The 16,285-nt window shown below is 55.4% G+C and overlaps 1 protein-coding gene across 1 annotated transcript in view; it reads right to left on the bottom strand.

Annotated features, from left to right (window-relative positions):
- Positions 1–768: 768 nt before the first annotated feature.
- The window catches only part of Wdr1 (WD repeat domain 1), a 40,407-nt gene continuing 24,890 nt past the window's right edge, over positions 769–16,285 (bottom strand). The window contains exons 8-15 of the mRNA XM_047566712.1: positions 15,911–16,144; positions 13,394–13,481; positions 11,439–11,595; positions 9,951–10,038; positions 7,208–7,318; positions 4,190–4,363; positions 3,833–3,977; positions 769–1,882 (exon numbers count right to left, since the gene is read on the bottom strand). Of these exons, the coding sequence (XP_047422668.1) occupies positions 1,776–1,882; positions 3,833–3,977; positions 4,190–4,363; positions 7,208–7,318; positions 9,951–10,038; positions 11,439–11,595; positions 13,394–13,481; positions 15,911–16,144 (1,104 nt within the window). The 3' untranslated portion in view covers positions 769–1,775. The remainder of the gene's footprint in view (positions 1,883–3,832; positions 3,978–4,189; positions 4,364–7,207; positions 7,319–9,950; positions 10,039–11,438; positions 11,596–13,393; positions 13,482–15,910; positions 16,145–16,285) is intronic.

Here is a 16,285-nt window from a genome sequence, read left to right as displayed (position 1 = left end):
TGCTGTCATGCTATACGTATTGTTCTGACTTGTAGTTTTCAGTCACGTATCTTGAAATCCATATGACATGTGTAACTTCCATGAACAGATGTAAAGTGTTCAAGAAAAATTAAGTATCAAACATGCATCCTCTGGTTCGGTACGCTTGCCATGCTTTTGGGATGGCACTTTCCTCTTCATGTGGATTTACAGTGTTTACATATAGACATCCTTTTACCCTCTATTTGTCGTCATTCTTGGAAAACACCCGTGCTTGTGACCACACTCCTGTTCCTTCTCCCATTCCAGTGCAAATGGTCCCATTTGCTAAAACTCACAACTCGGATCTATTACTAATTTGGCCTGGTCTAAGGACGAGGTAAAGACCCTCCTCCCACACTTTTCAGATTGTCATGGGTTTCATCCACACCATGATTCAATAATTCCGTGTCCCCTCCTTGTGAAAAGCACCCTAGACTTTGTTCTATGGTCACCCCAGCCCCAGACATCAGAGCAACATTTGTTCTTCTCTCCCTCCCTGACTTACAGCCGTTTCACGCATGAACTGTAGGAACGACTGACTAGATCCTTACAAGGAGAAAACTTCCTTCATTGGGATTGCAAATTTCTACCTGCCTTTCCACTTTACAGCTTACTTGGATGCTTGGGAATTTTGTTTTCCTCAGCTTCTAAATGCACCTGAAGAAGCTACCTGAAGCCCTGAGGGTCCCCTGGACCTTCCCCCAAGTCCTCCCACAGGCCCCATCACACAAAGCCAGTGACCCACAATGAAGAGAAAAGATATTTAATTATTTCTCAGTCTAATGTCTTAAAGCGCTCAAAGTGTTTTCACAAGTGCAAGGCGGGGATTGTTCTCAGCCAACATTTACCAGTGATTCCGACACACGCAAAAAACCTCCAAATCACGGTGCTTTATACTTACTTTTAATTTCTGCACTGAAAAAGAAAAGGTAAAAATGATGACAATTAGATAAACAGTGACTTCATCTTTGCTGTTAAATTAATCTTTGCTCTTTGGAGCAGAGGGGAAGGGAGACAAGAACATTGAAGTGTGACGATGGTGACCAGGACATCTTAGTCTGGCTAACAACGGCTCTAAACGCCTGGACCTGGTGCTGTAGCCGCTAGCTGGGGAACAAGACAGGCAACAGTCAAGATGCGTCTCTTGAGGGGGAAAAAAAAAAAAAAAAAAATCCCACAATTCCATTCTTGAAAGCAAGCACAAAAATTGACAACAAAACACGTCCAGGGGTTACATGTGCCCATGTGGTCTGGGGGCGGTTCCTGGAGGCAGCTCTGCAGCAACACACCCCAGGGCAGACAGACATCAGCTCTACAGAACGCAGCCTGCGAGCAGCGACGCACAGCCCCCCCTCCCTGTGCAGGAGGAAAGGGGAGCCCACTCGCTCCCTGTCCAAGCTCCCAAGCTCCCATGGGACAGGAAGAGCCATGGGCCAGGTCTCTGTGCTTTGGAGGCTGCTGCCTCTGGAATGTTCCGCGTTCTCAAGCTCTGGTTGGGCTGTGGGTTTTAGTTACGCTCCACACGCTGTTTAAGTGCTCACTTTATTTTTCATGTGCAAACTGCTACTGTCTAAAGCTTTCAGAAGGACGCGTACAGACACGAGCACCCTGCAGAGACGCAGGCGGCCACCCAGGCCTTCTTCCCTCCTGGGCAGCGGGGGGCGAGGGGCGCGTTACAGAAACAGTTAAGAGAATATGCTCCGCTGCGGTTAAACACTAGTCCCTGATTCGGTCCGTGGGTGGGGAGGGCGTCCTCAGTAGGTGATTGTCCACTCCTTGACAGAGGCGTCGTGGGAGGTGGTGACCAGCGTGTGCTCGTCAAGCCAGGCCAGGCTGCTGACATGGTGTAGCCGGTGTGCATCTGGGAAGAAAAGCAGCCATTTAGGGAGACTGACACTTCTCTGCTTCTGTGTAGACCTCCGAATAGGAGGGAGGAACCGGGCCTGTGCCATGTATGGGTCCTCTGGAACCTAACCACGGGCTGTCAGCAGAACCCCTTCCACCCTCAGACGGACGAGCCTGGAAGGACAGGAAGTGGGAGCAGCCAGTTGGCCTGGTGCTATGGACACTGCAAGGTGAGGAGCAGCATCCCTGGTCTCTGCCTGTGGCCCCCAGCAGCTCCTCACCAAACCCCAACACCAAAATGTCCTCTCCCTCCATGAGGATGAAAAACACCTGTTTTATGCATAAAACAAAAAGATTTAGGTAAGAAACAGCGATGCAGCTAATCCTCAGCATCTGGATTTTTTTGCGTGTGTACTGGGGATTGAACTCAGGGTCACTTTACACTGAGCTGAGCTCCATCCTTAGTCCTTCCTATCTATCTATCTATCTATCACCTATCATCTGTCTATCTAATCTCCCCTGAGCTGCTGGGATTACGGGCGTGCACCTCCATGCCTGGGGTCTCAGTGTCTGGGTTCTCTATCTATTGTTCTTCACCAGGCAAGGATCAGAACCACAGACTGCCCACAATGGTCATGTCTAATGGAGCACATTTTCTTCTTATTCCCTAAACATTACAGCATAACAACTATTCACACACTGTCACACTGTTTTAGGTATTGTTTAAGTATTCTAGAGATGATTTCCAGTATACAAGATGTGCCTAAGTTATATGCAAATGGCCGTTTTATACAAGGGAGATCCTTCGATGTGATGACCTGAGGAGGTCCTGACACCCCTCCAGAGGGACGACTGTACAATAGCATCAATGGCACTGAAGTGGGGGGGGAACTTCCCAGTTCCAGGAAGAGGATGCCTACTCTCTGGCCCCTGGGTGCCCCCACCCCACTCTGGGTCTACAACCCCACCTGGACAGGGGCAGATACAGCCCCAGAATTCCGCCATGTGGCTCTGACCAGCCAGTGGGTAGCACATAGGTGCTGGTGCCAAGGTCTGGTCCGGCCTCAGTGCCACACTGGTGGGCGCAGAGCTCATCCTCATACACAGAAGCCGTGCTGGAGGTCCTGGCTGCAAGTGCAGGTTCTGGCCCACCCCCTCCACCCTGCTGGGTCCTGTGGCATTTGTTCCTTCATCCGTCTCACTCATGAGCCTGCTGATTCTCGCTATGCGGCAAGCACTTCCTTACGGACCAGGGTGGTTCCTGGGAACCTGTCAGGCCTCCTCCACCTGGGCCTTGGCCTGCCAGCCACGCCCTTCATCCCCTGGAGTCAGGGTGGACTCGGGATCATTCTAAATAGGAAAGGATCCAGCTGCACTCAGCAGAAGATTATCTTCTTGTAGAGTGGAAGAGTGGCCAAGGCCAAATGGAAGCACCTGGCAGAAGACGAGGCCTAAGAACCCTGCTGTCAGGGGCTGCCAGCCCCAGGCCACTGCAGAGCCCTGTGGATGGAGCCATGAGCACTGGTGGATGTGATAAGGTGCTGGCTAAATCAAATATACTATTAAAATGCCAAGTTTCTTTTCAGAACACGCTAGTCAGAAAATCTGCTATCTTCGTGCAGGTTACATTGTCCTAATGGACACCACCATGACAGGAGAGGCTGGCTGTGGCTGGAGACTTAGAAGGGAGGGTAGGGGAGACACCAGGGGCCTGCTCCCAGATGCCACCCTGGGAGGCATGTGCCCCCACTGGAGGAGTGCCCCGGAGCCCCTCTGCTGGGATCAGCAGAGCACCTAGTGTTTGCCAAAGAAGAATGAGAGTCCCAACTCTACTGGTCACCTCCCTGGATGCAGAGACCGCAGAGACCAGTGACACAGCCCTGTGGACAGCAGCCAAGGTACAGTCTCCAAAGTGGTCTGTAGAGCCCAGCTGGGACATTCCCTGTAAAGGTGTGGGTGGAGTCACCTTGGATCTTGACTCTGGTTTCTGGGTCACTCAGGGTCCAGACGTACACCATCATGTCCATGCCACCAGAGGCAAAGTGCTCGTTGTCTGGTGACCAGGCCAGGCAGACGATTTTTGCATGGTGTCCGTAAAAAACGTTGTTCTCCTAGTTGCAGGTTGAAGATAAAGGTGGAGGTCAGGATCCAGAGGAACTCCTCACCACCGAGGCCCATGTTCCCTAAGCACGCGCGCTACGCCAGTGGCCCTAAAAGGTGTCCGCCTCCTTGAAATAATCACAAAAGGCATCTGGCACCCCCAGGGAGGAGGGGAGAGGCTCAAAGGGTGCAGCCAGGAGCCTCTAGCCAGGGGTCCACTCACCGAGTAGCCGTCAGCAACACTGAACACGGTGACCACCTTGCTGGCATCACACACAGCCAGGAAGGCGCCATCGTGGGAGTAGGCCACGTCTGTCACGGGGCCCTTGGCCTCCAGGAGCTTGCCCTCGTCCTTCAGTGTGTTGCCCAGGATGGAGTACACACGGACATTGCCATCCTGCAGGTGTGGGCAGAGGAGGGGAGTCACTCCCTGATGCACAAGAGATCCCCCTCTTTTGAAAGGAAGGGGCAGACCATCAGTAAGAAGCCTTTTCCTCTGCTAACAGGTCTGTAGGCACCAGGCTCGCACCTGTGCCCTGGCTGCAGGGGACCTGTTCTTTCCTCCCTGGCACTGAGAGCCCCCAACTACGGTCTTCAGCAGTAGTCCTGATTCCTCCCACTGGGACGGGTGAGCCAACCCCAGGGCTCCCCATTCTGAGTCTGTGCTGGGAGCTCAGGAAACTGCTCTTTCTCACACACCCGGTCAGTTCCCAGGCAGGTGCCCGCAGGCCAACCTGGAGAAAACCATGCATAGCCTGTCGGGGTGCCCCACAGGCACCTGCTCCCTCCAGCAGGCAAGCACTCCCTGTCCATGTGCTGGCAAGCTTCCCAGTCACCCTGTGCTCGGTCACCTCCTTTCAGGGAGGCCACACCTGGCTTCTAAAGGCATATGCCACTAACTGCAGGGGCTCTCACATCTTAGTCACCACCAGCTCCACCTGGGGCTGGCCCTGAGAAGTGTCACACACGCCTGGAAGGAGGAGTGAGGGCCAAGAAGACAAGCAGGCCGGACTCTGAGGAGGAAGCTCAGTGGGATGGTTGGTGACCCTGCCAGTCTCCACTGCCAGAAACCCCGAGCACCACCCTCCTGCATGGTCAGAGCCCTCCCTGGGCTCTTGATGCCTGCTGGTATCAGGGGTCAGGGCGTGGTGGTCTAGTAAGGAGGAAACTTCCCACGGGGAAAGCGTTCAAATCAAAGGTGTTCGCGGACTGCCCAGATGGCTCAAGGTACACCCAGGAGATAATGGAATCAACCACGAAAAACCCAAGGTCAGGCCAGAAACATCTACTTGCTGAAATGTCTCATGTCTCGAAACACGAAGCCCAGTGTGTGTGGTATATGGGAAAGAGTGGCACAGCATAAGGCTGTGGCCCACATGGCTCATGAAGATGTGTGGACCTGGACCAGAAGACACAGGACGATCGGCACTGTGGAGTCCTGAGATGGGGGCACGGCGGGGTAACCTAGCCTCCTCCTCCGTGCTGTCGTGTGCAGGGCACCCTCTCACCAACAGAAAGACATTCGAGGGCTAAGGAGCAGGGCATGGTGATGAACCACACAAAGGGTCTCTGGGCTCAGACCAAATGTGCCAAGGACGTGGCTGTTTGCCCCATGAATAGGCAAACATGCCAAAGGGCAGCTGGAGAGGGGCCAGGGAAGGCCAGTACAGGTAAGGAGACTAGTGACAGGCCCTGAGGAGTCCCAGAGCACAGCCATGGGAACGATGGTCAAGGGGAATAGGGCCAGGCCTGAGTACAGGCAAGAAGGTGGGAAAGTGACTGCATCCCCATGGCACAGCAAGGAGCACCATGGGCCGTGGGGGCCTGTGGCACTGCCAACCAGAACCAAGAGGAGGAGGAGGGTGGGGAGCTGCTCCTGGCATGGCTGCGTGGCTCAGGCACAGGACAGCAGGTGCAGTCACACGGGCATGGTTATTTCAGCTACTTAGCTGGCCAAAGGAAATGCTTTACGTCTATGAGAACTAGAGAGAGCAAGGTCTATGTGTCACGAAGATCACCAAGGACGGCGACATTAACAGTGGTGACAAAGACAGCAGCTGTGATTGACTGGCCCATCCACCTGGTCAGAATGACCTTGAGGCCAGCTTCTTCCAAGCCAGCAGGAAACGGAATGGAGCAGGGCCAGGGAGGCAGCGGCAGCGAGCCGCAGTGAGGCTAAGCCCCAGCGAGACCAGGCGGCACACAGCTCATGGGCTATGCATGAGGAACGGCTCGTGGGGTGGTGGGCGACTCCAGAGTCACCACCTGGCTGATCCCATGGGTCCATGGTCTCAGACCCTTCCACAGGCCAAAGGAGTGAGTGCAGAACAGCCTGTGAGACTGGGCGAGGAGTTGCGGGGGTGGGCAGCGTGAAAGCTGCAGAGCTGGCACCACGGCAGGCTTCCCGCTGTGACACTAGGCAGAGCCCTCCTGCCTCCAGCCCAGACAGCAGCAAAGCAGCGCATCAGCATCTTCACACACCGTGGCCTCCCGAGGGCCACAGCTGGCTGGTGCAAGAAGCTGACCGTGCCTAGGCAGGGTGGCCCTGAAGCCTGGCCTGCGTGGGACGGGAACCTGCTTTTCTCAAGAGTTCAGAGGTGTGCGTGACCCTCAGTGGTAGCACTCAGTCAGAAGCACAGATCTCCCAGGAAGAGGAGGAGGGCACAGGTTGCCTGTGAAGCCCTTAGGACTTGGCCTGACAGATAATCACTGCTCTGTGTCTGAACCGCAGCTACCAAAGGTCACGAGAATTACGCTGCACATGAACAGAAGCCAGAATGCCAGGAAAACTCAAACGACCAGGTTAGTGTTTTTTCCAAGAGTGTTAAGAAGACTCTCACTGTTCTCCTGCCACCTATGAGTCCAAACAAGAGACACCAAGGGACGCCACCCTTGATGTTGCACCCTCCACCCCTCAAACACAGGCAAGGCTGACTGCGACTGTGGCCGAGAAGACACTTGCTAAAGGTCCGCAGATGGAATGACCACAGTGCACACATGGCCCAGCTCACTGATGTACCTCCGGTGCTGCTGCCTGCCTGCCTGCCTGCTGGGGAGACAGCAGGACCACTGGCTCGCAGGGCCACGCCAGGCAGCCAGGCGGGCTCTGGCTCGAGCAGGCCCCTCCGGCTTCCAGGGCTGCTCTTTCCTCCCACCTCCTCAGGACTCACAGCTCTCAGTCCCCAGACTGCTCACACATGAAGGTCAGAGGGCACAGGGGACAGAAAAGGGCCTTACTTACCGTGCCTCCGATAGCCACTGTGTCCCCGCCAGGGTGTACTGCCACAACTTCAGGCTCGTAGCCAGGACTGTCGATGCTGAAGCACTTCTTCTGGTCCTTTAGCAGGACAATCTGCAAGACAGGCAGAGCAGCCGGTTGGGCAGGGCTCTTCATCCTAGTTGGGGTCCTGGGCTCTGAGCACAACCCAGTTCAGTTCCAGTCTTGTGACCCTAGTCAAGTGGGGGCAGTGACAGGTCCTAGCCAGCATCTGGCCATTACTTGGTGACCAAATACAGGAACGAGGTTCTGGAAAGCTGCAAAGGTCTCTGAAGGTTAAGGACAACGGGGAAGCATCAGGGACATGACCCCAAAGGACGGGGTGAAGGCACAGCATGTGAGGCTTTGGGATCTGGTTTCTCAAGTCAAAAAAGACAGAGAGCCACTACCTGTTCATGTGTGTACATGCAGCCTGGCGCCTGTGTGACAGATGACACTGCAAACTCAGTGCCCAGCAGGCCAGCAGCAGAGTTCTATGCATCCACAGGGCAGGGGATGGTGAAGGGCGTCACAGTGAAGGCCTGAAGGCCTGGCTCAGCCCGGCTGCCCTGGAGAGCAAGGACACCCCTTGGTGGGTTCTAGGGATCCTGCTGAAAGGGGCAGGAAGACTGCCTGTGCTGCTCTCAGTCCTCAGAAGGCCAGTGTGCTGGCCCCGATGTCCCGGGATCTGTAAACAGGCAGTCGCCCGATTCTGGCCCCGCCACCTAGGTTCATGAGGAGTTCACAAGTGGTCCTGGGCCTGCTTCCTGAGGGTAAGAACGCAGTGGGGCCCAGGCTACACGTTCAAGATGAGTAAGGCGCTAGTAATGGTAGCCAGTCAGTAGCTTGCCATCAGCCTGAGGGCCACCCGCTTCACTAGGAGTACTCCAGACCTAGAGATAGCAGGGATCAATTCTCCCATGGCATCAGGGAGAAATGGGACAGAGAGAGCTGATGCCACATGCCCAAGGCCCACAGCTCTCCAGGGGTTGAGCTGGGACTCATACCAGAAACCCAGAATCCCTGCCCCTAGCTGCCACCCTGGACCTACCTTCCAGCCCAGGGTACCTGGCAGAGGTCCTACCTGCATAGGACCCTTCTCCTTCTGTCTGCCCTGGGTTCTAACTTCCTGGACTGTTCCCAGACAGTGTGGCCTTGGTCTGTTGACAGTTTTGGCTCGGTTCCATCATACCCCTGTCCTAGGTGTGGCCCCTGCCTCCCCAGGGCCTTCTCTTTTGTGCTGGGGCGGCCAGAGGGGCCCATCACGCACCCCTCTGCTGCCTACATCCACAGGAAGCAGCCTGGCCTCTGAAGGGTGGACGAGGACACGTACACCTGCTGGATCTGCCTGAGACCAGACTTGAACCCAGCTCTTTCTGATCTAATGTCTCAGGTCCCCTGCTGTGCTCCTGGTCACATGAGCTGTGACCCGTCTCTGCAGAAGGTCCTTACCTGGACAGGAGTCACAGCAGGTAAGGATAAAGTGCACACGCAGTTCCTTGGGCCAAGACTTCTGGAAGCCTGAACACTGGACTGCTAGGTCATGGCAGGGAGACTCAGCAGCACTTCCTGAGCACGGGTGACTGGGCCTCTACCTGCCCCCTTGGGGAACTCCCCCCATGGAGCTCCCAGGCAGGGGCAGCCCACAGCTGGCACTTAGGCCTGAGGCAGGGAGCACTGCTACAGGTCCTGTGCAGACAAGGCCACCCCAAGTCCTCCCCCACTGCCCACAAGGGCCGGGGTTCTGGTGCTGAGGCTGGAGGATGTGCTCGTGGAGAAGCAGCTCCCCCGAGGCACCCACGCTGTGTGCTCCTTCTGTGCCCACGCTGGCCATTCAGGCTGTGTGCGATAATTACTTGGCAGGGAGTTCTTGTTATCTGGGACACACAGAAATCCATTCTCCCTGAAGCAATTAGGTTCACAGACCCAGGGAGGGGTGGGTGCATCCAGAATGGCAGCTTTTCTAGCATGGTTACGTCACTGGTGCCAGGGGGCCTCTGTCACCACCTGCCTTCCCTGTCTACACAGCAGGATGCCAGGCTGCTGAGAGATGACATGCACCACGAAACAGAATTCTGTTAAAGTGGGTCAGGCATGGATCACAGTCAAGGTCACTGTGTTCCAGAAGTTCCAAGAGAAGTGAGTGGCCTCAGTATAGGAAAGGGAAGCCAGGCTGTGCAATCAGCCCACTCAGCCTGGTGCATCCCAGCCGCATGAGACCTTGGCAACATCAGACAGTTCTCGACCTCAGCTTCCATGTTTGTGAAAGGAGCCTGAGATATGAGAGTTTGACACGATCATACCTGTGAGTCTGTTAAAAACCTAACACTCAGAGAGGGTAAGGCAAGTGCCTGAGGCTGCACAGCTCCAATGCAGCAGGGCTGGTATGTGAACATGGACAATGACAGGACAATCTGGCCAAGCTCTTCACAGACCTTGTGGGTTAATGGGCTACGGTGTGTTCTGATGCTTAGATCCCAACTCTGCCCTTTTACTTGCCAGACCATGGGCAGCAATCAACCACTCATTTACAAACTAGAGGCAACGTTCTGCCTAATTGGTGGGAGGGCGGGGAGCCCTGCACAGTGCCAATGGGTGCTTGACAGAAGTGCTGGCCATAGCCACTACCACACGGGACATGAGTGGCATTTAGACACTAGACACCACACAGCTGGAAGCGCCAATCCCCTACCCCACTACCTACAGCCAGCATGAGCCAGATCTGTACCTGCCCGATGCACACGACCACGGCGTATCCCCCAGGGCCGACGGCTACGCACTTTGGTTGAACGTCCAGTTTCACAACTCCTTGTCCACTGTCGGAGAAAGGAAAGCATTACTTCCACACTCAAGTGGCTCAGCGCAGATGATCAATACGTATTCACAGCAAAATCACACCACAGAGCCACACAGGAGACCCTGCTGTAACCCACATGGAAGGAGCACTTCACAACATGGAGGTTGGTAAATTGGACACCTTACTCTGGGGCAGTGGTCACCAATTATGATGGGAGACTAGAGTTGTGTAAAGGAGGGGTGAGAGGAAGTGAACAGTCTGTTCCTATTCACCTGTGACAAGGTCCTGCCACCCTATTATTCCACAGAAACTTGGTTTCTTTCCCCAGGTCTGTGGCCCAGATCCAGGTTTCCTGCTACAGACAGAACTGAGTTCTGTTCCCTTCCAATAGTAATGGCAGGACCATTCTGTCCAGTAGAGGAGCTTTTAAGACTTCATTACCTTTCACAGAAATTATCTTTGTCTTGACTAATACTATCAAAAATCATTCCAGAATAACTTCCATAGGCACACACTTCTTGCAGACTAAATCAAGAGCACTTCCATGCAGCTGGGCCAAGTGTGGTGTTCAGTGGCTCCATGGAGGGACTCTGCAAGGTCCCCAGGCTGTGGCTGGCCCTCTGAGATCCTTGGGTACCCTTGGAGCACGTGGCCACGGCCTACCCACAGGAAGACCCTCACAAAGGACGTGTTAAGCGCAGGATCACCACACAGCAGCAGACAATGGATGCCTTCTGCACTCAACAGGGTCAGAGACTGCCAGTGGTCAGTGAGGCAGGTGCATCAAGTGCATACGTGTGCTGTGAGCCCTGGCCAGGTGAGACAGGTCCCAGACACAGGACAGCAGCGTAGGGCAGGGGAGGGTCGACCCCACGTGTGGGGAGACAGGGTCTAGAAGCCCTGCTGGGGTCTGCGACTCTCTGCTTTCCCCATCAGGGACCTGCAGTGCTCCCTCCAGGCCCTTGGAGCCTTCACCTGCACTTGGGACTTCTGGTGCCCTGATATCAGCTATTCTCTGAATCAGTGCCGTGTGCCCTTCTCGAGCTTGAGTAGGAGTGTGCTCTGTGCACGGAGCACCCGCCCATGCCAGGCGCCCTGAGGGCCTCACCGGACTACCTTGCCGCTAGCCCAGGGCTCCACCACCACTCATCTTTCCTGGGAGAAGAGGTAAAGGAGCAAGCTCCAGGAGAGCGGGCGTGGGAACTGCTCTCCGCTCACACCTGACCACTGCCTAGGAGCTACACACAGGTCACGTGGACCCTGCAGCTCAGCACCTGGCCACAGAACAATGATTAGCAGCAGGAAGGGCAAATAAAACACCACTGAGAACAGTCACTGCCACGGCGTGGGGCCTCTGTGGGCAGAGATGGCTCATTCTAGACCCTCCAGCCCGTCCCAGGCCCCCCAGGCAGTTCTGACCTGTAGTCCCTCAGCATGAGGTTGGTGTAGCGCACAGTGTCGTCCATGCTGCAGCTGACGAGCTGCCCAGACTCGTCGACAGTCATCCTGGACACCTGATTCGTGTGGCCTTTCCCAGAGAAGGAGTCGTTTTCCCCTGTCTCTGAATCCCAGTAATGTGGGGCAGGGTTAAGGACAGCCTTGGAATGGTGGTGCCCCCATGGGGAAGCCCAGCAAGAGCAGCAAACCATGGTGAGGACGCAGGTATCCTCATGGGCGTCCAAGCCCAGCATTTCAGAAAGCAGACGCAGTGCCCTGACTGCAAGACAGCAGGCCGTCTGCTCCACGGCCAAGGCAGGAATAGCCAGCTGCCTCCAGTTCACAGAAGCCTACTGACCTGGGACAGTACGGACCAAGCATGGCTAGTCCAGAGTGCTCCACAGTATGACTTCTGACTGTGGACACGATTCTGAAAATGAAAATCCCACTCCTCATTCACATGATGGTCACAGTCAAAACCCAGGCATCTGAAAATACTGTACATAAAATTACCTTCAGGGTATGAGTGTAAGGTATGCTATGAAATGAATTGTGTGTGTTGCACTTGGGTACTGTGCAAATATTTCCAAATCTGAAAAAATCCAAAATACATCCAGTTCCAAAATTTTTGGATAAGGGATACCCACTGAGGACTCCTGGAAGCACCCTCAGAGGCGATTCCTGTAGTGACTAGAGAATACCATGCATGGCAGGCAGCCTAGACGGACGCTGTCTGCTGGAACTCTGGGCGAACAGGCTGATCCATCTGTGTTTTGTTAAAGTCAAGCCCATGACCCTCCCCAGGGAGGCTGGCTATGCACCACTGCTCATAGGTGATGACAGCCCTGGGGTGACCCACCTTTCCAGGGGCCAGTGTTTGGATTTGAGCTGTGGTTTAAGTAATGAGAGTCTACTTTTATGGTGACAAGTGGGAATCTTTAGAGTGAAGATCATGGTTCTCGGGAAGCTGGCTGTATGTTCCAAGGCTGATACTGCTGGGACAAGCCCAGCCAGACACACGACACGGCTGAAGCCTGGGAGCACCAATACTGGGACAGGAAGCAGCAGTGTCCATGGCCTGCTGAGGTTCAACTGTGGTCCCAGATCGACTGGCCCTGGGGCCTTCTCTGCCGTCAGCTGTAATGCTTTGGAACCTTCCTGAGTCTTATGAAAACCTCAAAGCCCTGCAGACAAGGCAGGTTTCTGAGGGGTGAAGCAAAGGGTGTGGAGCAGCCCACTCCAGGAGACAGTGGCATGCAAAGGACGTCCACATACACGGTGGCCTGGCACTGCAGGAGCACATGTGGCAGGGGACAGAAGGAAACAGTGCCTGCTGACTCGATGGTGTGTGCAGGTGCCTGGGTCCCAGTGACGACAGGTGGCTGCCCAGGGCTCCAGTCTGTCCTGCAAGGAGAGAGCACGGCAGGAACCCTTGGACAGGGGAGTTGGTGTGGGGCCACACATGCTTCTTGGGAATGTCACTGAGGAGCCACATGGAACCTCCTTGGGACTTCTGGTCCCAGCTGTGTTGATTCACTGGCTGTGTGACCCTGGGGAGGAACCTTGTCTCTTTTAGCTTGTTTTTTCATTTTCAAGACTCCAATAACATGTCTGAGACCTGAATTCTAAGACTCAATGACTCCACTGCCTGTGATAGGGATGAGGTTGATGCCAGCTGTCCTTCACAAGAAGAGAAACTCGCGTTCAGAGAAGCCGAGCAGCAGGCTGGGCTGCACAGTGAGAAATGCCTGGCCGGGTCATGGCTGCAGGGCTCCCGAGCCTGGAGCTGAGGGGCCTCAGTGTGGGCCACGCACCAGAGGGCAGCGCTGCTCAGGGCTTGGTGCTGCCCTCGTGCCACCTGGCCGGCCTGGCCTCAGCACCGTGGGAACAGGAAATCCTGCCAGAGGTCAGAGCCAGCTCTCTGAGTCAAAGGATATTAATATGTCCGTCGTGGCTCCCAGAGTAGATGTAGGACTTGCCGCCGTTTTTGTGCACCGTCAGACACTGGATTGACTTACTGTGACCCTGTGCAGGAGACGGTTAGGGCAGGGTGAGCTGAGGTCTCTCCGCTCTGCCCTTTGCTACTCGTTAGTCACTTTCTAGTCAGAGGGAGGAGACAGAAGAGGATGCAAAGACACTGGGGGCCACACTGCCCACAACCCGCAGCTAGTCTCCCCACGGTTGACCAATCATCTGACAAACCCTTGCCATCTTGTGCCCCAGCCCACGCATGGGGGTCCCAAGGCAGCGCTTGAACACCTACTGTGGATGTGCAAGCCTGAAGCTAGCCACTTCCCAGTCACTTGGAGGAGGAAATACTGCTCCTGCCCATCATAGACGAGCCCCTGCCTGGGCTCCACCTTGCATGGAGCGAGACGGCCACGGGGTATTAGTGCTCACACAAGTAGGGGCCGCTGCTCAGGCTCCAGGCCCTGCCTGATAAGGTTCTCCCCCAAATGGCCATGCCCCACCCAAGCTGTCCAAAGACCTGACACCCCCACCCGCCCTCCTTGACTGCTGGGAACTAGGGTGTGAGTGTGTGCGTGTACACAGAGGATCTGAGCCAGACGTGTTTCCAGAGGGTACTAAACCTCTCCTGTAACTGCTTCCACGACAGAAATCCTGGCTGAGGCGAGGTGTGATCAATCTCTCCCTGGCCCCAGCATCTCTCTGTTCTTTATCAAGTTCAAGTGCCAGCTGGCACAGTTCATGCTCAGGGCTTCCCCCCCCAGGAACTTTCCAAGCATTTTGTGGGGTTCCACTTGCTTCCACCACATGCCATTTACCCTCACAGAAAGGTACACACAGTTCTTGGCAAGATGGAGAACAGTGAGTCATTTCCATCTTTCTGGTGGAGACGGGCTGGGGAGGGGAGGGCTCATTATGTGTCCCAGTAAGGGGCACTATGGACCAGAGGATCTTGTCCCAACACAGCATACAGTCCATGCTGCTACTTAAAGTGTGGGCCTCAGACCAGCGGGGCCTTTGCTGGGAATCTAGAGCCACCTGATCAGCTGACAGAACCTGTGCTCAGCAAGACCCTAGGGACCTGCCTGCCCACTTGATACCTCATGAGGGAGACAAGCTCTCAGCACTCAGCCATGCTGTCACTAGTGTCCCTTCTATGGCCAGGGCATTAAACAGCTGGCTCTCATCATCATGTTACACTAAAAAAGACACCCGAAGTCAAAAGTCATCGTTTTCCTTCTCACATGGAAGCTACAGAAATTGCTCGTGTAATTTCTCGTCATTGTTCTTGGGGGCCCAGCAGAGCAGCATGGGTCTCTGGTAAGCCCGCCGAGCTTCTCGGGCACGGCCTCTCTGCCTCCAGGCTGTGCACCCGTTCCCGTGCATACTCATCACCCTGAGTGAGCAGGACCAATGCGCAGGACTTCCAATACCCTCCCCGTCCTCAGGGCCAGCATCCAAGGGGCCACTGGCACGGGAACGGGGGAGGCCCCTCCTGTGGGGAGTTCCCCTGGGAAGTAGGGATGAAAACCTGGTAGAGTCCTGAGCCTCTGAGGCACCGTTTTCAGAGCCGGCAGCAGCGAGGCTGCAGTGTAAGGGAAGTGCTAGGGTTTCCACCCAGAGCGACTACCCACGGGAGGAAATCTCAGCTGCCGGGACGGGGTGCCGGGCCCAGAACCTGGCTGTGGGCTCGCCTAAGTGGAATGCCAGACACAGGAAGGGTGACCTAAAGTCTCAGCAGATGCACGGCCACGAGGACACAGGAGGGGCCCCTGCAGCATCTGGATGCAGGTCTCATGAGAGGTCAAAGTGGCAGGGGCAGGGGGAGGGAGAAGACAGGCCCCACGTGGCCAATGGAGCAGAGGGGGCCTGCGGCACCTGGCATGGTTAGTCCTCCCAGACAGGGTTCAGAGGCAGTTACCAAACTCTCCCAAGGCTGGCCCTTAGACTTCCTCCTGAGCCCTGGCACTTCCTCCAAGTTCATGTGCTACTGCTCCCTTGCACTGATGGCCACGTCCAAACTGTGCACACAGCCAAGGCCCAGCTTCCAGGCCGCCTGCCCAGCCCCCAGGTCTTTGGTCCCTCACTGCATCCTCAACACTGCCCTATCACCTGCCCTGGCCTGGCTTGCAGTCATGTGAGGCACAGCCTGTGTGCTCCTAACGAGGGGAGGCCAAGCCCCTCAGGAAATAATGACTTCCAAGAGCAGAGGGCAATGGTCACTGACTCTGAAACTCTCAGGCCCAACTGTCCAACTTTCCCAGTAGCTCGAGGGGACTTGGCACCTGGCATTCCATCTCCGCAATACACGTCCCAGAAAAGCAACCAGTATCCAGGCCTTCTGCCTTGATACCTTGAGGTCTGAGGAGGCCTGGGGTTCTCTCTCCAGTTTCCACTTGGCCACAGTCCCCTCTCTTCCTGGCTCATCACACAGGTTCTTTCCCTACCTCTCCCAGAGGGGAACCACAGCATGGAGTGAGCCTCACCTTGATGACACGCAGGGGCTTGCTGGGGTTGTTCTTGTCCAGGTAGTTGATGTACCCAGACAGGGAGATGCTGAGAAGGTGGTCCTTCTGCCACAGGCAGCCCAGCTGCTGGTCCAGGACACTGGAGCCCATGGGAAACGTACTGACAACAGAGTTCACGCCAACATCCCAAACCTTAGAGGTTTTGTCTCCGGAGGCAGAGAGCAAATGGGTGCTATCAGGGCTCCAACTAATCTACTCAGACAAAAATAGTAAATCGAATGTCAGAGAATTTCAGAGTGGAAAGAGACCCAGACAGCTGCCTGTCCACAACCCCCACTTCTAAGGGGAAAAAGCCGAGCCTGGGGAGGTGGTGGACTGTCCAGTCCCAGGGTT

This window comes from Sciurus carolinensis, chromosome 10, assembly GCF_902686445.1.
Source record: "Sciurus carolinensis chromosome 10, mSciCar1.2, whole genome shotgun sequence".
Classification (NCBI taxonomy): domain Eukaryota; kingdom Metazoa; phylum Chordata; class Mammalia; order Rodentia; family Sciuridae; genus Sciurus; species Sciurus carolinensis.
Note: the sequence above shows the minus strand (reverse complement) of the source record. Positions and strands in the feature narration are given on the sequence as shown.